We start from the raw sequence: 21,427 nt of genomic DNA on the forward strand, positions 1-21,427 counted from the left end.
GTGAGCATTCCAGAGCCTGCCTTAGTGCTATCTTGTTCTTTCTGAATACGGTACGTGTTGTTTCCAAAATCTTCTGTTGCATTATGGGATTTTTGTTTTCGTGGTAACCACGAGGCTGCTGGGAGCCATAAGCTGACTTGCACAAAACCAGAATGTTCACGCTTGCATTTGATCCCGAAGAGCTGCTATAATGCACTAGAAAAATGGGCCACTCAGAGACGTCTAATGGCAGATTCAGGTGATTTGCATTAGGTTGTGTATCATCGGCCGTGCAGGAAATCGCAGACCAAAGGCTGCCTCCTGTTGTAACATAGGAGTTACTGCAGTCAGTTCGGAGAAGAGCAGCAGTGCCTGGAGGAACTGCCAGCAGATGCCATGTCTGCAAAGGGCCCGTGCTGCAGTTTTGCTGGCAACCATCGTGGTTGCTCTGCTCTCGCCCTAATACTAAGAGGTATTGCCTTTACAAAGTTCCTCATTAAAAGGGTGATAAAGGCACAAATTAACTTAGTATTTATAAGGTGCCTTCATTTACAGGTACCAGAGCATCTCTGCAGAGACAGCAAACCATTTCCTACTGCCCTGCATGAGAGCCTGTTTCCTGCTTACAGATGGAGAGAAAAAACAGAGGCGCATTGTCTTCGTTTCTCTTTATGAACGCAGCAGGTCCGTGACGGAGGAAGAACAAGACCCTGTTTGTCCTCTTTAGAGCTTGAATCTCTTGAAATGCTCTCACAGGTCAGCTTAGAGAGACACTTCAAAATCCAGATTCCCTCACAAAATGCCGTATGAGATACTGAGGCAGTTTGTGCTTGGAGACCAGCAGACCCTGCAGCAGTCAGGCTGCTCTTGGGCTGCAGCTTCAGGATCACTCCAGGATGACTCAGCTGTGAGCTCTTCTCCAGAAGGGACAGCCTCACCTCCCCCAGGTTTCCTGCTGCCAACACCATCACTCACACAGTCACTGCTGAGCTGCACCAAGGAACAGGAAGCCTGCTTGCAATGGGGGTGGACTCGATGATCTCTAGAGGTCCCTTCCTACCCCTACAACGCCATGAAACAGGCTTCAGTTGACAATAATGGACTGCAAAAGCACAGAAACAGCACCTTTTGGATTACAGTTATGGGGAAAAGTTGTTAAAGATGGCTACAAAATGCATTCCAACACCCTCTGTTCATTTTCCTGTATTTCCTAGTGAAGCAGCACTGACAACACTGGGATATGCAGCTCTGCCCTGCCCTTAGCAACAGCTTAGCATGCCAACCCTTGCCAGCCTATACTCAGCTCAGACCCACCCTATTTACCCAGTGCCGTGGCTAGGAGAGTGCTTCAAAATTCTTTCATAACCCTGCCTGCATCTCCTACAACCGTTATATAACAGTGATACTGGGAAGAGTTACTATGGAGATTGGAAAGCTTCCCTTATGGCAGGACAGAAAGATGCAGCTTTATTCCTGCTATAACAGCAATAATTAGAACACAGATCCTGACAAGGCAGTGCTCAAAACAGAAAGCTTCTCCAAAGGCTTTTGCTAATGAGACAAAAGAACAACAAAGCTCACCTGTTTGCAATCTTGGTCCTGCTGTATTAATGACAAGCAGGTACACATGCACACAGGTTAGGTGACGATGCAGTTAGTCACCACACAGCAAAGGGCTGTCCCCTTCTGCCGCTGTGCCAGCAGGATGCAGCTGATCTGCACAGCACAAACACTGTCTGGAACACCAGCTCCCTTCTCTTACATAATTCACAAGCTGATAGAAGCTACCCGAGCTCGCCCATGTAACACTGAAGCACATGGATGCGCTCTGCCCTGTGGGCACAGCTACAACTCTGCAGAGATGGACAGACTTCAGGCAGGAGATCTCCAGGTGTGAGTCTGGTGGTGCAGTGCTGTGTGTCAGGGTACGACAGCTGCAGCCTCGCCACTCATCTGTCACTAGAAACAACGTGCTTCTGCTCAGATTTAACTGCTTGCTAAGTTGCTAATTTTCTAAATTCAATGCTGTCAGCACATCTAATATCTGGTTCAACACACCAAATGCTCTCCCCAGTAAAGCTGCAAGCTCCTAAAATCTCTCAGTTCAAAAACACACTCAAGGGTGATAACGCTAAAAAAAGAAAGCAAAAAAATCCCTCAACCCAAGGCCTGCCCTGCTAACCTCTGCCTTCACATCTCAGGTTAAAATACACTAATTCTGTTCCTTCACTGTGTGTGGGGGCACAGGAACGCTCAGCACTGTGCTCACAAAGCAGCCCTGCTCTGAGCTGCAGAACTCAGCCGCCTGCAGCTGCTGCCCTGAGCCCGTCCTCACAGCATTCCTGCTTGCAGCCCTATTTTCAGCTGGGACGGTGTGATTATGAATAGTGGAAAAGGACTCCTTTTTCACTATTCAATTACTGACCCTGTCTCACTACGGTTACTCAGAGATGGATACACATATTTGCAGGGCCTTCCTGAAACATATTAGGAATAACCTTTATTGAGCCCCAGGGGGCAACGCACAACTCTGAGCCTCAATAGTGAAAGGAAAAAAGTGTTCACTGAGAACAGAACAGCTGCACCAGGCACAGAGACAGCTAACCAGAACGGCATTACCTGCCAAGGACACAGAAGGCACACACCGCTCACTGCTGCTAAGCCCTGGCAGGACACAGACCCTCATCACACAACCACGGGATCTTCAACAAGGACACCGTGCTGCAGGAAGAGCACCCACCTGCCCCGGGGGGTGATTCCCCACACTTGAAGCGACAACAACCCGTTAACAAAGAACTGCCCGGTGCCACAGGGACGCGGCCGCCCCGCACCTCCCGCACACCCCGCACACCGCCCGGAGCTCGCAGCCCCGGCCCGCCCCAGCACCGAGCCGCCCCAGCACCGAGCCGCACGGCTGCTGCGGACGCCGGCAGGGCAGCACGGCGATAACGGGAGCGGAGGCCGCGCCCGGCGCTCCGGCCGGGACTCACTGTTGTACTGGACTCACTGTTGTACTGGACTCCCTTGGCGAACCTCCTCTGCAGCGCCTGGTTCATGGACTGCAGCCCCGCGGGGATGTTCTTGTCTCGAACCGCCGCCTGGTCCGAGCCCACCAGCTTCTTCAGCGCCGAGAACATCGTTCCGCTCCCGCGCTTCGCCGCCGCCTTCGGGAAAAGGGCCGCGGCCGCCGCGGGCTCAGGAGAAGCGCGGCCGTGCGGGGAGCATAGGGCCGGGGCGGCCCGGGGGGAGCTCAGGGCCGGGGCGGCTCGGGGGGAGCTCAGGGCCGGGCCATGGGGGGCTAACCGGGCGCGGCGGTGAAGGGGCTCGGCCGGGCCCGCCGTGTGCCGGACGGGGCGCTAACCGGGCATGGCCCGCGGCGGGCAGCTCCTGCGGGCGGTCGGGGCGCGGCGCGGCTCAGCTCGGCTCGGCTCAGCCTCGTCGGGCGCCGCTCAGGGCCGGACGCGGAGCTGCCGCCGCCGCCATCTTGCCTCTTCCGCTTCGTCGCCAGAGACGGAGCGCGCGCGGCGCCGCTACGGAGACCGGCAGGGGCCAAGAGACATCAAAGCGCGGAGCGGCGGCGGGGGGCGGGACTTCAGCGCTACGGCCGCGGAGCGCTCGGCACAGGGACTCAACGGCCTCTCCTGCCCCTCCCGGAGCCCCCTGCCCAGCTCCCCGCCAGCTACGGGATGGACCCGGGGATCATCGGTCACTTCAGAAACGTTTATTGTTGGAGGTATCTCCTGCACGGGCAGCAGCTCCTGTGAAGCCCCAGCGCTCGGTGCTCGTCCTTCATCCTCGTCAGTTCGACAGGTGCAGAAACTCCTCATCCTCTGCAAGCAGAACGCTGTGCAGTGTGACAGCCCCACCGCTGCCATCCTCACCCCTACTCATACCCTACAAACAGGTGATGGCTGATGCTTCCCGCTGTGTCCTGATTGGCAGTGATAGGAGCAGTGGTCCACACCCTCTGCACGCCCCCTTGCTGTCCTGGGGTGTCACTTCATGTCCCACCATAGTGGCATTAATGCACTTCATACTGGCGGCAGGATAATGAAGATAAAATGCTGCCCCATGACCCCTTACTTCGTCCCCATCTCCCACCTGCTGGGCTACCAGCTCCACTTGCCACATGTGGATCAGGTTCACCGCAGGGCTGTGGATAACCACGCTCTGCAGTAAGATCTTCACTGCTGAAAACTGCTTGTCCCTCCATCCTGGGGCAGAGCGGTGCCTGTTGAACCTCACACAGAGCTTCAGTATGGAAACCTCTGTGCTGACTGGAGCTGGAGGGTGATCATACAATCATGGAGGGTTCATCCCAAGTGGGTTCCCCTGTTCGGCCTCTATCCAGTGTTAGGATCCCTAATGCCTCCAAATCCCTCAGCTGCTCCTCCTGTTGACACCCCTGACACCTCCGCTGCTCCCTGCTGTGCTCTGCCCTGCTCACAGCCTTTTCCCCTGTTATGAGCATTGTGGAGTACAGTCCTGGCCTTGGTGCATTTGTGGTTTAACAGTCCCCATGTGTGATGCTGTTCATAGATCTATCTTTTTTTCTCAGTCCATCAGAGTCCCTGGCCCAGGATGGACCAATCCCAGGTGCAGGAAGACCCAGTGCAGGGACACAGCCTCAAGCAGGATGGGATGCACAATCAGCACCTGACTGGTCCCCAATGCAGCAATAAGCCATACCTGCCTGTGGAGGAGCCCCACAGTACTCCTTGCACTCCTTCTCTGAGTAGAACTTGTTCCCGTTGCCCTTGCAGCCTCCATAGCTGAACTTGATGCACTTGCCCCGTGCCGCATCAAAGGCCCAGCGTACCACTGGTTTCTGGCAGGGCCCCTGGGCAATGGGTAACCTGCAGGCAGCTGTGGGGAAAGGAGACTGGAAGACTGGCAGAACTGGGATCCTGTGCTGCATGCTCAGGGCTTGGGGCCAGCCATGGCTCCCCCTGAAGCTCTGTGTCCCCTCTCCCCGGTGTGGCCCCATTCCCACTCACCCTCGGTCCGGCAGGCCTGCAGGCACTCCTTCTCTGAGTAGAAGTTGTTGCCGTTGCCCAGGCAGCCGCCATAGAGGAAAGTCTCGCAGGCCATGGAGGAGGTGTTGTAGAAGAAGCGGGACAGCATCCCGCTGCAGGGTCCCGGGTCCCGGCTCAGCCGGCACGCGTCTGCAGGTGAGTGCAAGGCAGGTTGCAGTGGGTGGGGGGGGCAGGGACACCCACTGCAGCCCTTCAGCAGGACCCACCTTCTTTGTTGCCAACGTATGAGGGCAAAGGGCCTGCAGCTGAACCCTCCTCGGGCGGCAGCACTGCTCTCCGTGTCCTCTGCTCCAGGAGGAAGCACAGAGCTGCCATCAGCCATGCCAGCCCCACTTCCCTGGTACCCCCACGTGTCTCCAGATATCTGCCCGGGGTCAGCAGGCCATGGTCACTCCATGCCTCCTGGTGTTCCCAGCCTTGTATTCTTTCCAGGCGGGGGCTAAGATCACACATTTTGGATGAAGACACTCAAAGTGCACCAGCCATGCCCTGTGCTGAGCTGAGCGTGCTTCTCTCCTCCCACTGATACATGGTAGTGCATCCTCCAGACATTATATCTGCCCTTAGCTGTGCTGTTTCTCTTATGAAGTCCCATCTCCTCTTTAAAATCCTTCTAAACTCAACACGAGACTGGAACACACTGGGTGATAGCAGCCAGAGCATCAGCAGGGCAATTAGCTGCCTCCCCCCAGCTGGAGCACCATGGGCAGGCAAGGGGTAAGGAGGCACCAAGCTCCCTGTGCAGGAATCTACCCCGTGAAATCAGAACAGGAAAGAGACATTGCCTTCTACTTGGAAGTGAGCCTTGGTGCTGCCTGAAGCACTCAGGACTCTCATCCCCACAGCCTGTGTTCCGTCCTAGCTGGCAAACTCCATCCCCAACCTTGATCCATCTCAGGAGGTTCTAGCTCAGTCACTCACCTCAGGGGCAGCAGCAGTCTCCTGTGGGATGCATTCACCTAGCCCAGATCACAAGAGAGACAGTCAGAAACTCGAGAGTGGTGGCTTTACAAAGAAGTCCTCTCACCATGGCCCTGCACCGAGCTCTCACGGGTCCTTCAGGAAGGGGCTCCCTCCTACCTTCACCCTGACACTAACACTCTTCCACTCTTGCTGTTCTGTACCTCTCAGAAGCACTGCCCTAAAATCCCCATGCCAATCTGCATCAAGCATTTGCTGCCACTCATTGAGCAAGGCACTCATCACATCCTGGGAGCCTGCCGCCACAGGGAGCAGCTGTGCGTGTTCCTGCTCCAGGTACAGGAATGCCTCCAGAACAGCCATGTTGGGGTGCCTCAACCTGACAGCACAGAAGGATCCCACCAACTTCCCCGGCTATTGCAGAAAACTGGGTGCTAGTGGAATCCTGGCTGATCTCAGCCTCATGCCTTTTCCTCCCCTTCCCAACAAAGCCTTAATTTCTCCTCCCTCCATTCTGGCTGCCCCTTCTCTTCAGTCCTGTGTACCAAGAAGGAACAGCCTCAGCACACCATCACACTGTGGGCACGGGCAGCAGGAGCGGTGCGTGCCTCACAGAGATTACCTTTGTTGGCCAGGATGAAGATGGAATCTGCAGGGATGCCCATCTCCAGAGCCAGCTGCTGGAAAGCCTCGGTGAGCTCTTCCCGCAGCTCTGGGCTTCTCCCTGGGTAACAGCAAGGAAAGGACTGTCAGCTGGCGTCTGCTGCTTCCACATCTGAGTTTCTCCCACACAGATCACGTTCATCTCAAATAACAGTGTTCTCAGTGTTCATTGTGTGATACGGCTCTAAGCTGAGCCATAAAACAACCTCATTTGATGCCAAAGACAAGTTGACTGAAGGCACCACCTCTGCAGCCAAAGAGCGGTGTTACTGAGCCCACCCCAGAGCTTACTTGCCCACGGTGCCACAGCAGACATACCATACAGCTTCAGTGTGGTGGTTGGGCCAAAGTTACTTGTCTTCTTCATCAGAATGACTGCATATTCTTCATAGTTGGTGCGAAGCACGTAGGACTTGATAGACACATCCCACTCTGGGTGAGAAAGAGACACAAGGGACATCATTCCTACCCTTAGGGGGGAGCAGGGCTGTAGAAGGCAGTCTCAGAACTGGGGAGTGAAATCAAATTCAAGACACTATCAGATTAATGAGAGGCAGCTACTGACCAGGGCACAACCCTGACCCTCTTTCACATCACCAGATTCTTGTTAGTCAAGGAGACTGGAATCCTAGGGTTACAGATGATGAGATACCACCAACGCTCCTGAAACATGGCTGGGGGCACTTGTCCCATCTTGGAACTCTGGGGTTGGGAGGGATCTGCTGGCATACCTCACAGTGCTGTACCTACACAGGCAGTTCTGAAGCAGCCCCCTGAGACACGGCCTTTTGTGCTGAAAATGACCTGAGCTACGGACAATCTTCCTTCTCCTTGAGCCCTGCTGCCCTGAACCACTCTCCCAGCCACCAGCTGTGTCACCTTCTGAGGCCCAGACCTGGTTCAAACGCCCTGACAGCACAGTGGCTCTCAGGACGCAGCAGGCCAGCAGCAAGCCCAACTTACTGGGGTTATAGTAGGTGTATTTGCCAGGGGTGTCGGTTTTCTGATACTCTCCTGAAACGCGTTTGCAGTCACCTTGCCTGGAGGGAGGAGGAAAACAATCGTCTGATTGAGATGACCTCTTGTTTATCTCATGAAAATCACATCTGGAGCACAAAACTGGCCATGGCATGGGATCCCTGAGATCCCTGAGCACCCACAGCAATGCCCGTACCGCAGCCTGGTGCTGATGGTACTGATCTGGTCGGCGTTGGGGCCGGGGCCCAGCACCAGTGTGCCCATGCTGAACTTCTCCTTGTAGTTCTTCATCCATTTGCAGGTGGTGCCAACAGCTACATCGTACCACTTCCCGTACATCTGTGGGGAAAAAAAAGAGGTGTCTCCACCACGGGATCCCTCCACCGAGGCAGGGCATCCCAGAGCTTTCTGCAGAGCTGACGTTCTTGTGGCCAAGAAGTCAGTTGGTGAGCGGAGTGCCAGGGCCAGAGCTGCTGAAGGAAAGTGATCGGCACTCGGTCCTCTGCCCACCAGGCAGGGTCTCGTACCTGCTGTGTGCCCCAGGAGAGCTCAGACCTGCTGCTGGGTGTGCAGAACCAGGCAGGGTACCTGCCGGTGACCACAGGCCCACTCCCAGGCAGGACACATCCTGCACACATCCTGCAGCTCCCCACAGCTCGGGCTGGGCTGATGAACAGACTGGGATTCATTTGCTCTGTCCGTTCGCTGGGGTGAGGCCATCCCAAAGGCTGGGTCCCCATAACTGGCATCAAGGGAGGCCTACCCCACACAGCCCATTATGGGAAATATCATCTTCCTTTTGGGAGGAAAGTGAATTAAATCTTCCCCCCATTCCTTCTGCCCCCAAATGCCAGGGACCGCCAAGCTGCCATTACCTTCTCAGGCTCAAAATTCTCCTGCACTTGGATGTCCTCATCCTGGTCCCCAACAGGAATCCCACTGGCCACAGTGAAGAGGAGGAGGGAAAGAAGACCCCAAACCATCATGCCTGCCAACTTCAGAGTGCTGCTGAGCAGGACTGGGGACTCTGCACTGTCCCCACTGCGCAGCAGCGTGACCTTCAGACCACAGAGAGCAGAGCTGCTGGAACGGCCAACCTGGGGAGGGCCAGGCAGGGAGGTGTGGGGGCAGCTCCTGGTCCCACATGCCCGGCCACATGGCCTGGGTTCACCATGGCCTGTGGAGCTCCTTCTGAGCTCCTCTTTTCACCTGTCCCAGACCTGGGCCAGCACTTGCTTGTCCACCTTACGCAATGCTGTGATTCACACTCCAGCCCTGGGATCCTACTGAGAGCCCTGTGCTGGAACAGCATTACCCTACAGGCAGCAGAGCATCAGGAGACCCCCAGCATGTAGTGGGGTGGGGGCTGAGCTCGGCAGGGCCCAACTGCCAGCTCCCTCTTGGCAGCAGGGTGAGACCCTCACGGAGGTCCCAGGCACCTGGGCAGGCTGGTGTCACCCACCCTGATGGGAAGTGTGGGTCGTGTGGGCACACCATCCCTCCCCGCTGCTGTTTGCCTTCTCAAGATGATTAACTGAAACCAAACAGCTGGAGGAAACTGCAAACAGAGCAAAGGGCAGGAGCCTCTCTTCCAGCCGGGTTGTAACCCAATATTTGCAGAGCCGGCCCAGGCCGCTGGCACGCTCACAGGAGCCGGACGGACTTTCACCTCACAGCGCTGCTGGGCCGATGCACTGCCCGGGGAGCGGCGGGCAGTGGGTCCGGCCGGGAGCGCTCGGAGCCCTACAGTCCCGGCTGCTGCCCGCATCGCGCCCCGGACCCCGCCCGGCAACACTAGGTGGCAGCCGGCGGCCAGGAATGCCCCGCCGCGGCCTCGAGAAGCGGAGCGGGGCCGGGAGGAGCCGGGCGGGCAGCGACCCCGCCGGGAAGGGGATCTCGGCGCTGCCCACCCCGTGCGGGGGGATGCCGGGGTGCGGTGCATCCCGCCAGCCGCACGGGCGCTGCTGAGGACGCACCCGCCGACCCCATCCCCGTCCCCGTCGCTGCGACCGCGTCCGCTCCAGGACCGCCGGCCGTCCCGGCTGGGCACAGCGGTGGCAGCCCCTGCACGGCTCGCCGGGCCGCGGGGTCGGGCAGCGGGACTTCCGGCTCGCAGCCCCCCGCAGCCCCGCTCGGTGCTGGGCAGGACGTGCCCGCGGGGGGGTCCGGCAGCGCTCGGGGCCGCGGGGCTCCTGCGGGAGCTGCGGGCGGCTGCCAGCTGGCAGGAGGGGCGGCCAGAAACTCGGTTTGGACGGAAACCAAATGCAGTGAGAAACCACCATGAAATTCCTGCAGACCGAACCCCAGGTCCCGCTGCTCTGCCTCCGACCTTCCTCCTGCTCCCGCTCGGCGCCAGCCGCTCTCCTGCAGGCCCTGCCGACGTCTCGCAGTGCCCCGGGATGTCGCGGCGTCAGGTGGACCCTGCAGGGTAATGGCTGCTGGGATCCAGTGTCCGACTACGTCCGTATGGACTGACTGCACTGCCCTCCTCTCCCACTCCCAGCAGACCCCGTGAATCTCAGCCCTGAGGAGACCCCCCTGCCTCATCCTTTCAGTGCCCCTTTGCAAACCTGTTGTCCCTAAACTCATCAAGTCTTTTTCTGGTCCTGCCAGCAACAAGCTCAAAACTCTCCACATAACGAAATTATAGCTTTTTTTCCCTGTTTTCAGCCCATCTCCTGCCAGCACACCTTACTCCAAGGACTATGGGAGTATTACAGTCTCACACTCTGCACTGTCCACCTCTCCCTTGACTTTGCAGTCATTACCTGCCCTTGTTCTCCCCTGCTCCTAACAGGACGCTCTCAGCCTTTCCAGGCTCCTCTCATCATCAGGCACTTCATCTCATCAGTTACCACAGAGCAGCTCTGAAGAAAGTTGACTCCTCGTCTCTTTCCCGAGCTCAAGCACACAGCGCCCATGGTTTCCTACGGAGTCAAAACTCTGTCTTCTTCCCTTACTGATCACACAGCATTCTGACCATTGTTTTGGCTGCTCTGCCCATTAGCAGCTCTCTGCTGTTTAACTCAGCCCTCGGCCTCCTTCCGCCAGGTCCCAGCCCAGCACACGATACTGCTGCGTGTACCAAGCTCTCCATTTCCCCTTGTGCATCCAGATCAGAGCAAAAGCATTTGCAGTTGTGACCTGTGTCCAGGGCTGGGGAGGGAAGTGATTAATCTGACTGGGGTGGCAATGGGAACAAGCTCTCAGGATGGTGGCAAGACTGGAAGGTGTTTCAGCATCCTTGGGCCAGGGTGGCAACCTTCTGCTGTGCCATCCTGCGTGGGCGCCCAGCTGTTTGTTTCCAGACAGAACCATCAGCCCAAGCACCTCCATGCCCAGCAGAGTGAGGACATCTGTCCATCCTCCTGCATGCATCTGTCTGCTCGGGTCATTCCCCTGGGGCTGTCCCCTCCACCGCCCAGCCCCGAGGGTCTTCCACAGGCGGTAAAGCAGTAAAGCATCGCTGTCCCCGTCGCTGTCCTCTCCACAGCGTGGCCCCAGCCGTGCAGATGGCTCCGGCACCGCGCCGGGTCGCAGCCTCCACCCTCACGTGCGGTGCTTTTTGTGTCCCCTTCCCTGCGTGCCGCCCTCACCCCACCCGTCCCTGCCCGCCACCGCCCGCGCCCCCCTCGCAGCCCCCACCAGAGCCAGCCACACACACAAGTGAACTTTTCTGCGTTTTCCAGCAATTAAAAAGAATAAAGCAACAGTTGTCTCCAGGCAGGGCATGGATCCTGGTGACCCTGATTTTCTGTGTGGCTGGGCAGGGTGAATGGGGCTATTGAGACCCCGATGACTGGCATCTCCACTCCAGGATTGTCTCCCCGTCCAAGTCCCCCTCCCCGCACTCTCCTCCTCCCCACCTCCTCCCCGCTTTTAATTTCCTTCCTGGAGAGAGCTGCTCATCCCCTTCCCATTGGCCAAGGGCCTGAAAGGGAACGGAGGAGACAAGGGAAGGATTAAAGACACTCTGCTTAGGAGCAGGCAGCCTGAATACGAGATGCACCGGCTGGGAAAGAATGGGGGCTTAGCGGGGCACCAGATCAGACCCGCCCCGCCGCATTCAGCCCGCTGCATTCCTGCATCTCTAAGCAGGGTTCTTTCTCCCTAGCCAGCCCAAGGAGACCGCTGGCCCCCGTCCTACCTGCCCTGCAGGTAAGCCCTGCCCACCTGACTACCAGGTCTTGTCCCACTGGACCGCCTTCAAGTGAAGGTGCACAAGACTAAGCTGGATGGGGCCCTGGGCAGCCTGACCTGGTGGGGGGCATCCAGTCCACAGCAGGGGGTGGGGCTGAGGGGGCTTTCAGGACCCTTCCAAACCAACCATGCTGTGATTCCATCATTCACCTGCGCTGTGCCACCCATGTGTGTGTGATGAAGGACTCGTGTCAGGCAAGGAGCAGAAAGCAGCAGCTCCATGCAAGTCATCAATGAGTGCAGGTCTGGTGCACGCTGCCTCTGCCCAAGGCTGATGCAGCAATGGCAAAGCTGCAGCAGTACGTCCTGCCATGTGTTGCCACTGGGCTGGATTGCTGCTTGTGCTCAGATTCCCAGCAGAAGGTGTGGAAACACCCCTCTCCTCTGTTAATTGGGAATCTGAGGCTGACACTTTCTGTTTGGAGCTGTTTCCTTTGCAGGATGGGGGAGGCTGTTCTTGGAATCCTATTGAGGTTCCTGCTGGCATTCATCCCAGAGAGCTGTTTCCTGGGGGAACACATCCCCAGTGGAGCCCAGCAAGAGTTTACTGGGCCAAGAATCTGGAGGACTGCAGTGCAGGGCAGAGACAGGGTGGATCAGCAAAGCCCAGCAGCCCTAAAGCATCAGTTCTGAAAGCATGCAGGGATTCCATGCTGTTAGAAGTACCCTTCTAGCCCAGGTTCCCATGCAAGGACATGTTTTGCTGTGCTAGACACACAGATTTGTGGCCTTTCACAGCAAGGACAGAGGTCTGAGCTCCCTTATCCCTCATAGAAGTTAGTGTTGTTCTCTGAGGGCTGTCCCACCTGTCACTACCTCCCACCCTAAACTTCTTGCTGGCCTATGCTATCTGATAGCACCACACCAGCCCCCCGTGCAGCCCAGAGCCAAGCAGTGCTGTGATGGGCAGGATGGAGCCCTGGTGACCACGTAACCACAGCTGCAGAACCCACAGTGGGACGTGGCTCAGCCTGTGAAAAGGCACATCATCGTGATCTCAGTTGCCCACTGAACTATGGACAGCTTGTTCCTCTTGAAGTGTCCTAGCGTGCACATGAAAATGGGGTGTCCTCTAGAGCCTGGGCAGAGGTCAATTAAGACATGAGAGGATACCAGAGGCAGCAGAAGGTGCTCGGGTGTGAGCATCTCCGAGTAATCAATGAGCATACCAGTGTTATAGTTAGGAAATACACAGAAGAGTTAGGCTAAACAAGTTGTTATGTAAGAGAAGAATGGATGGAGCTTACCTGTATCCCAGACTTGCTGAAAGTCCCCACAAGGAGCAGTCTCCACAAGAGATCCTTCTCCTGGAGTAGTCAGCTCTTAAATGGGCTCTAGGACAGGTGCAGCTGGGCTCCACCCCTTCTGATAGCACAGGAGAATTGACTAATTGCTCTCCTCAGGTGGTCAATCAAAGGTTCAGCCCGTGGTTCAGCAGTTCCCATACAGTTTCCATCACTCCCTGTCCTCACGGCCATGAGGAAACCCAGACACCACCTCAGATGGCCTCCCCAGGGCTGGAGCTGAATCCCATGCTATTGACCAAGCAGCATAGGCTGTGCCTGGTTATTGCTGCCAGCCCATAAACACCCTATTCAATATTATTAATAGCCCCAGCTGCTGGAGCCTTAGGACTCTATCAGAAACTTGTTACTGTGTAAGAACGGGACCTGCTTCTAGAGCTGCACCTCTGTTTCCATCCTGGAAGGCATGGGAAGAAAATGTCCATGCTCATCCATTCTCCTTCCCCAGAGAACAGCCACATGCCCATAGGTGTCCCGCTGCGTGACACATGGAGAGCAGTGGGGTCCCGTCCTGGGCTGTGATGGGAGCACCAGGAGCGGCCTCCCCTTCCTCACCCAGCCTCCAAGACCGGCTGCCCTGCATGTTGGGATCAGACACAGGGTGTCCCCCTCCCCATCCCTGCTGTCACACCACACACACTGGGGGCCCTCACCTCCTTATGCCTGAACATCCCAACTCCACCACCCAGGGTGAGCACAGCCCTGACAGAGGAGCCCAGCAGACCCAGGGACAAAAGATGCGGCACAGGTGGAAGGACACCCTCTCCTTGTGCGGTACGGGGACTCTTTTGTCCCACGGCACCTCCTTGGTGCCCGGGCAGCACAATGGGTGCGAGCCCTTCCCTCCATGGCTGTGTGGAGAGGGACCACGGGGCTTTCTTTTTAATGCAATGCTATGAATACTCGGGGTCTTTCTGCTCGCTGTTTAATAGATTTGAATGTGAAAAGGTGGTGGAATTGGGAAGAGGGAAAGGGGGGGGCGGGGGGGGAGGCCAGGCCTCTTTGTTCGGGGATGCTGCTCCAGCCCGGGATTTATTTGGCATTTGGAGGGCTCGGGGTCTTTCTCTCCTCCCCAGCCACTGCAAAGGCTCTCTCCCTTTTCTGCCTCATGCTTATTAGCATAGCAGCTGCTCCCTGAGTGGGGCTAGTCAAGAGAAAAGGATAGAGGCGTCCGGGAAATGAATAGGAGGGAAAAAAATAGCTTAAAAGGACGGGAGCTTTCAATGGGGGGGGGGGCGTGTAGTCGTGAGTGGATGGGGAAGGCTCGGTGTTGTCACCATCACTGTGAATGTGAGCAGGGTGCAATGCAGAGAGCTGCTGGGGATGGCTGCAAGGTTGGGTGCTGTGCTGGGGGTGAGGACACATCCTGGTGCCACGTGCAGGGTGCTGGGTGCTGGGTGTTGGGTGCTGCTCACTGCTCCTCCTGTGGGCACAGGGGACCCCAAGCCCTGAGCCTACTGCTGCTGCACTGGGTGGACAGTGCCAGGGGGTCCTCTGGCCTGCGGGGGGTTTCCGGTGTGTGCTCCACACCTCCAGACCCAATCCCCTGCCCTCCCCAGAGAAAACCAAACCAGGACAGTGCTGGGGTCTGCAAGAGCTCCCTGATAACACAAAGCAGCCAAGAACTGCCTTACACCCCTACCTACGCCTCCCACTCTTTGTGAGCTCCACTGGGGGACAGTGATCTTAGGCTCCCAGGGAGCATTCTGCAGCAGTGGGATGACAGCCTCCAGCCCCAGCACAGGAGGGATCTGAACCTTCTCAGCCAAACCTGGCTCAGGCCCACATCCAACACTGCAGTGTCTGGGACACAGCAAAATGGGATAAGATCAGAGTGTCCTGTGCGACGTGGCTGCAGGCCCTTATGTAATGTGCTCTGGCCCTGAGATGCTGCTATGGGCAGTGTGCCATGACCACCCCACCACCCCATTATGCCACATCACGGGCTGTCACCCCAACAGTGGGCAGCTGGTGATTGAGAAGTGGCAAAGTGCTGATGCTGGGAAGGAGGAGAGCGGGGCCGGGCAGACTGAGCCGCCTCCTCCCCTGCACCCAACAGTGGGCAATTGTGGTCTTTAGAAAGGTAACTCCCATTCGGATCTCCAGGCTGTGGCATTATCATAGTCATACAAATGCCCGACAAAGCACCTATTTAAAATGTACTGAATTTTGATTACAGGCCGTCCCCTCTCTCTCGCTCGCTGTCTTTCTTTCTCATTCATTACTTACTGTGTTAAGCTCCCCGAAATTCAAATAAAATCCCACCTCCTCCCCCCCCCATGCGTTGTTCGTTTCAGCTCTGATGTCTGGGCTTGACGAATGAAGGGGAATATAAGAGAAGACAAAGCTGTCGAACTTCTCGGGCCGTGTTGACTTCCCATCACCCCTGCGGACAGAGAGGAGGCCGATCCATCTGTTTTGGAGTCAGTAGCACAAACAAAAGCAAAAGACAATGGCAGGAAGCACTTGGAAGTTCAAATTCTTTCTTTGGTTTCTCTTGGAACAACAGAACCTACGTAATGCGGCCAGCGGACAATAACACGCAGCCTGGGACACACAAAAATGCCAGAAGAATGTGCTTACGACACAAAACGTTCCAGTATTTTTGTTTTGTTGGAACAGAAATAGAAAAGGAAAAAAAGAAAAGGAGCCTTTGGAGTTCCTAGATTTCTTGGACTGGCTTTCTTTAGAGACGAGTGCTGCAAAGTGAGGCAGCTGTGGGCAGTGCAGTGGGGCTGGGGGTGGCTCGGATCTGAGCACCATCAAATCCACACCATCCCCCTGCACACCCCCCAGCCTCACTGCTGGGGATGTAAGATTGGCACTCAGCAGCAGGCCATAATGCCTGCAGAGAGGCTCCTGGGCACCCTGACCTGCTTCTCCTTGGGAAACCTGTCCTTGAGCTCGTGTCCTGCACAGCCCCACCGGGGCAAGGTGTGTGATGGAAAGCCACGGGTGAGCTGAGCTCAGCCCCAGGTTTCTCCCTGCAGCAGTAAGAAGGGCACCTGGGTGTGCAGTGCTTTGTCCTGAGCAGAGGTGGATGCTGCTGTGAGATGAGCACTGTGCCTTGTATGGGGCTGCAGCCCAGCACCAGGACAGGGGGAAGTGGGGTAGTGCTGTCCCCAAGTCCTTCAAGGGATCGAAGCCCTGAACACACCATGGGGCCGCACCCTCAGCCACACACCGAGGGACGGGGATACCCACAAAGCAGCCCACAAACCCCACCACCACCCTCAGGGGGGGGCACAGCCCCACAGGAGCTCCGGGTCACAGCTGCCCTGGGGACTCCAAGCAGAACACAGTGACCAACAGGAGGAGACGTGAAGCCGCGGCTGGCAGGCACTGGGAAAGAACACACAGCAGCCACGGAGTAGGAGCTTGTTTTTTATAAAAAGATCAATGAAAAATTTATTTATAAATTTCGCACTCTGGGGCTACACGTCTATATCATACACTCAGGAATATGCTGTACTGTACAGACTTTATCCAGTTAGAAATGATCATATAGTGACCCACATACAGCTTCAATATAAGCCTAAAAATTCTTAACATTAATTAACATAATTAAAAAAGGTATTTGCATCTAAAGAAAAACCTACAGAAAAACTCCTTTCTGGAGCAATCTGTGCATCAGCTTCAATGTCTGCTTATTCCACTGACATTATCAATATATTCTTCTTACAAAAATAATAATAATAATTAAGAAGACGACCGCCGTCAGGTGAGCAGCCACGCACGGAGGGCCCCCCCCGCCTGCCTGTCGTGTATCCCCCGTCTCGGCACGAGGGTCAGCAGCACTATGAGCCAATGCGGGGGGCGGGGGAGCTGGGGGGGGGGGGGCCCTCGTTTCTGTATCTGAATCGACCTGCATCCCTTTCACTTCTCAGGATGGAGAGAGGCGGGGGGCGCGGGGGTTGCATAGAACATTGGAACCGGAGGGACGAGGGAGGGCAGCAGCTTTTCAGTACAATACACAGGGATGTAAAAATACATCAACTCACAATTTCAGAGCAACCCCCCCCACCCCCCCCCCGGCGTACAGCTTCCAAAATCTCAGCGCATCCACAGCTCCAGGAAGCTGGAAAGGAACAAACTTCCCTTCCTTCCCCTCACTCAGCGATTCACACGGGAGATTCACAGTCTCAATAGGCATTTTATAAAAATATAAATATGGGTTACATCACGTTGTCTTTACAACACTGGACAGAGCTCCCTTTAGACCGGGTTTATAACCAAGATTTCTCTTTAAAAATCCATCTAGAACTTGGCTTTAAAGTACACTTTCCTCCTTTAATACCATGCCATAAATGTTATGACATTTCCACCGTGGCAAATCCATTGAGGAAAAAAAAAAAAAAAAAAAGAAAAAAAAAGAAAACAAGATAAAAGAAGAAGATGTGCAACCATCCGGTAACGACAACACAACCTCACCGGGAAGGTGCTGTTCCCACCCCGGGGAGCGGAGCCGGCAGACCCGCAGGATATCGGTGCTCCTCCGCCTCCCGTCGGGGCTGCAGCGCTGCGCCTCCAACCGCACGGACTGCAGGTGGAACCACGAGGCAAAGCAGAACGCTCAGTGCAACGGGAAAGAACAGCGGCAGCCTCGAGCTGTGTTCATGGTGAGACTGGGGGATAAAAAGGGGGGAAAGAAGCGTATTTCCCCCATATCTGAAGGGCTCACCGCCAGCATCCGACAGGAGCAGGGGCACAAACGTCACCCACAGACATACAGACAAGATAAATAGTTTCAACACGGCCCCAAAACCAGCAGGTAACTAGTTTCTTTTTCTTTTTTTTCTTTTTTTTTTTTTCCTTTTTTTCCTCTTTAATCGTAACGGTCGGGGGGCGGCAGTGGTCGTTTTAGTGCAGACGGACAGCAGAGGGACGAGGGAGGGATGGGGGGGCTCTGAAACGTTCCGCATTTTCCAAATGGACGCTTTTGTGCCATAGCAATAAAAGCAGCATTGCCATTATACGTGCAGTCACTTCAAAACGCGATCGGGGCGGCTCGCTCCTCCCCCTCCCTTTCCTTTATAAATATATATATCTCGGTTCGGGCACATATATATATATTTATATATATACACACCATCTAAAAGGCGGGCGGGCTCTACGCACAAAGGGATCGTTCCGCATTGAGAAGCGTGATCCAAGTTTCACCAAAAGGACGACAACCAAAGTTCCCAAACTATTGCTCAGTAGTTTTCAGGCACCTCTCGAGGCAGCAGAGAGCGCTCGCGCCCCTCTTCTGTGCAAAGCGAATCCTCTGCCTCCTACAGTTCATTTCACCTATTCTTTTTTTTTTTCCTTTTTAATATATCTTTTTTAATTAAAAACTCAGTTCAGGATTTGCTGACCCCCCCCTTCCCTCTCACACACACACGACGCCGGGAGGAAGGATTCAATGTCTTTTCCTGTGGTCTCACTTGTGCTAAATGGATTCAAGGAGCGGCTGAGGATGCAGACTTTCTTCAGACACCCCCAAAGAAACAAACGAACAACAAAAAAAAAAACAACGGAAAAAGGGGAGGGAAAAAAAAACCAAAAACCAACAAAACAGGAGGCAGGGCACGTGCACCATATCCAACGGAGGGACAAAAGTAAACCCACAAACCGAGCAGGAGGAGATCGATCAGCCCGGGAGCCGCCGGGCCGGGACACCTGCACTGCTCCAGCGCCGGGCACGGCGCACAGCCCCGCGGGGACGGGGAGGGGGTGGGAGTGTTGAAATGAACTCGTTCTGCCGCAGAGTGCTTTAAAACCGAGGGACGGGTGAGGGGTCGGGGGGGAGGATTAAATATCATCGGGAGGTGGGAGAGTTTTAAAGCATCTGAGCAGACGCCGAACTGAAACCGTGAATACTGTGAGTGCAGCCGAGGTAGACGGAAAAAAAAAATTACAGTAGGAAAACAACCCTCGGAAGGAAAAACCAAACCGGACCAAACAACGAGCTCGGAAGCGGGTGAGCGGCGGGGCGTCTCGGCGGGGCGGAACCACGGAGCGCGCGGTCCGAGCGGCTTCGACGCGTCGCGGGGGGGGGGTGTCGGGGTGGGGGCGGCCCCGCATCACCGCGCGCCGGCGGAGTATTTGGCCTTGGTGATCAGGTAGAGCACGATGTCCTGGTGGCCCCCGAAGGCGGCGATGTGCAGCGCGCTCCAGCCGTCGCGGTTGGCCAGGCGGATGTCGGCGCCGAACTTGACGAGCAGCTTGACGAGCTCCAGGTTGCCGTCGATGACGGACTGGTGCAGCGCCGTCTGCCCCTCGGGCCCGAAGGAGTTCACGTTGAACTCGCAGTTCGTCATGTTCTGCAGCAGCGACTGCAGCTCCTTGGTGTTGCCGCGCCGAACGGCCTCCTGGAAGACGCGCTGGCTGGGCGGCGCCGCGCACGGCGACACGTCGCTCTGGCTCATGCTGCCGCGGCCCCGCTGCGCCTCTCGCCCCGCATGGACGGCGCTCCCGCCGCCGCTACCCCGCGCGGCCGGGCATGCGCTGCGGGACGCGGGATGCGGGCGCACAGCGGCTCCCCGCCGCCCCCTCCGCCGCGCTCCGCCGCCGCGCCGCGCCCGGGCCTCTCTGGAGCGGAGCCGGCCCCGCGGCGCGCCTTTTACCCCGCTTTTATTTGCATAACAATTGCACGGCGTGACGGACGCCGCGGGGCGGGGCGCGACGCCGGGGGCCCATCGGAACGGCCCCCCGGTGGACGGGGCGAACGGAAGATCCGCCCCCGTGTGCGCGCCCGGACTCCGCCCCCGGCTGCGGAAGGAGGGGGCGGCGGGGGCTGCCCGGCCCGGAACGGCCCGAGACGGCTGCGCTGGGGGCAGCCGGGCTTCGCCGGCTCGGCTCGGCTCGGTTCGGTTCGGTTCGGCACGGCGTAGCCCTGCACGACGCTACCGGACTTCGCCCGGCTCGACCCTGCCCAGCGTCTCTGTGTTTCACCCGGCTCGGCTCGGCACGGCCCGATTCGGCACGGCCCAGCACGGCGGCTCAGCCCGGGACTCGGTGTCCGTGCGCTGGGAGGGCTGTCCCGGGGAGGACGCGCTGCGGGGCGGAGGGGGAGGTAACAGCGCAGCCAAAGTCGCGCGGCGACCGAACGTGCTGGGAAAGCCGAGGTGCCGCGGCCCCCCCGTCCCCGTTTGGTCCGGGGAAGAGCAAATGGCAGAGGGACGTGGGAAGCGGGGACCCCCCGGCCCGAGCGGGGTGGTGTGCGGGGAGGGGAAGGAGAGGCCGTAAAACCGGGGGTTACTGCCGGTATCCCGTAGTTGTCACCTCGGACAGCCGCCCCCGGCCGTGTGCCGTGTCGGTCTGGGGATGGAACGGCACCGATTGGCCGCTGAGCTCTGCTGACACGGAGCAGCGGGCCCTGGGTGGGATCACTGCGAGCTCGGGGCCTGAGCTGCCCTGCTGGATGCTCCCGTGGCTTTTCCCCATAGTGGGGGAAGGCTGAGCCCCACCGCAGTCCCCATCCATTCTCTGTCCTTCTCATCCCGGTCCATCTCCATGCACATCCCCACGCACCCCATCTCTATCCCTATTCCATTCCTATCTCAACCAAATCCTCATTCCCAATCTCATCCCATCTCCGTTCCTATGCCATCCGCTTCCCAATCCCCACCACGTCCCCACATCATCCCCAACTCAGTCCCTCTCCCACTTCCATTTCCATCCCATCTTCATCCCACTGCACTCCCGTTGGGGCACCGAGTTGGAGTGACCTGGGATGTTCCCTGGGCCGTCCCCCGCAACGCTGGGACGTGGCACCCGGCGCACTGTGCCCACACTTCCAGTCCGTCCTCACCCCACGGGGCCCCTCCCCACCACAAGCAGGAGCAGCTCGCTGCTCGCTGCGGGGCCCCACTCGGCCCGTCTGCTCCAGAACGGCCCGGGGCGCCGCTTTGGGGCAGGAGGGCCGAATCCTGCGGGGCGCCAGCAGCGAGTGGGAGAGTGGGAGCTGCCCGCATCCTCTGGCTGGGGCCGGACCGGGACAGCAGCGACCCAGCCACGCAAATGTCCCTCGCTGGCAGGTGGGGGCGGGACCCCTCGTGGGAACGGGGCCGGAGGGGCAGAAAAATAGAGAAATGTAAAAAAATAAAGAAATGTCAGTTTTGAAGGCGCGAGTTTCAGCCCCGACTCGTGTTTCGGTTTTTAAACGGAGCCGCTGCGAGGACGGGACGGGACGGACGGGCGAACCGCAGACGGGCAGGGCCGGCTCCGCTGCGCTGTTAGCGGGGCTCGGGGCCGGTCCGCGCCGCAGCGCTCCCCGGGAGCAGAACGGGCCGCGGTCGGTCCGGACACAGCAGCGCTCGGGCCGCAGCGCCGGGAGCTCCGCGCGGGGAGCGGCGGGGGACG

At 57.4% G+C, this 21,427-nt stretch overlaps 3 protein-coding genes across 3 annotated transcripts in view; all 3 read right to left on the minus strand.

The window, feature by feature from the left end:
- Positions 1-3,320, minus strand: part of RABL6 (RAB, member RAS oncogene family like 6) — a 34,179-nt gene extending 30,859 nt beyond the window's left edge. The window contains exon 1 of the mRNA XM_072352526.1: positions 2,987-3,320. Within this exon, the coding sequence (XP_072208627.1) occupies positions 2,987-3,116 (130 nt within the window). The 5' untranslated portion in view covers positions 3,117-3,320. The remainder of the gene's footprint in view (positions 1-2,986) is intronic.
- A 339-nt stretch (positions 3,321-3,659) lies between these two features.
- AMBP (alpha-1-microglobulin/bikunin precursor) lies at positions 3,660-9,937 on the minus strand. The gene is made up of 11 exons (XM_072352527.1): positions 9,907-9,937; positions 8,453-8,674; positions 7,774-7,916; positions 7,563-7,639; positions 6,918-7,031; positions 6,559-6,660; positions 5,937-5,974; positions 5,222-5,300; positions 4,977-5,144; positions 4,669-4,845; positions 3,660-3,809 (listed from the first exon to the last, which is right to left on the minus strand). Exons 2-11 carry the CDS (start codon positions 8,561-8,563, stop codon positions 3,778-3,780), a joined length of 1,041 nt encoding a protein of 346 aa, XP_072208628.1. The 5' UTR covers positions 8,564-8,674; positions 9,907-9,937; the 3' UTR covers positions 3,660-3,777.
- An 8,169-nt stretch (positions 9,938-18,106) lies between these two features.
- Positions 18,107-19,659, minus strand: NRARP (NOTCH regulated ankyrin repeat protein). The gene has a single exon (XM_072353053.1). It carries the CDS (start codon positions 19,489-19,491, stop codon positions 19,147-19,149), a length of 345 nt encoding a protein of 114 aa, XP_072209154.1. The 5' UTR covers positions 19,492-19,659; the 3' UTR covers positions 18,107-19,146.
- Positions 19,660-21,427: the final 1,768 nt, after the last annotated feature.

Source organism: Excalfactoria chinensis, chromosome 18 (genome assembly GCF_039878825.1).
Source record: "Excalfactoria chinensis isolate bCotChi1 chromosome 18, bCotChi1.hap2, whole genome shotgun sequence".
Lineage (NCBI taxonomy): Eukaryota > Metazoa > Chordata > Aves > Galliformes > Phasianidae > Excalfactoria > Excalfactoria chinensis.

Coding starts and splice junctions, on each gene's coding strand:
- AMBP (XM_072352527.1), bottom strand. CDS start 8,563: ATGATGGTTTGGGGTCTTCTTTCCCTCCTCCTCTTCACTGTGGCCAGT. Junction 5,145..5,221: donor ATACGTTGGCAACAAAGAAG/GTGGGTCCTGCT, acceptor ACTCACCTGCAG/ACGCGTGCCGGCTGAGCCGG. Junction 3,810..4,668: donor TGGGGCTCCTCCACAGGCAG/GTATGGCTTATT, acceptor TTCTGCTTGCAG/AGGATGAGGAGTTTCTGCAC.
- NRARP (XM_072353053.1), bottom strand. CDS start 19,491: ATGAGCCAGAGCGACGTGTCGCCGTGCGCGGCGCCGCCCAGCCAGCGC.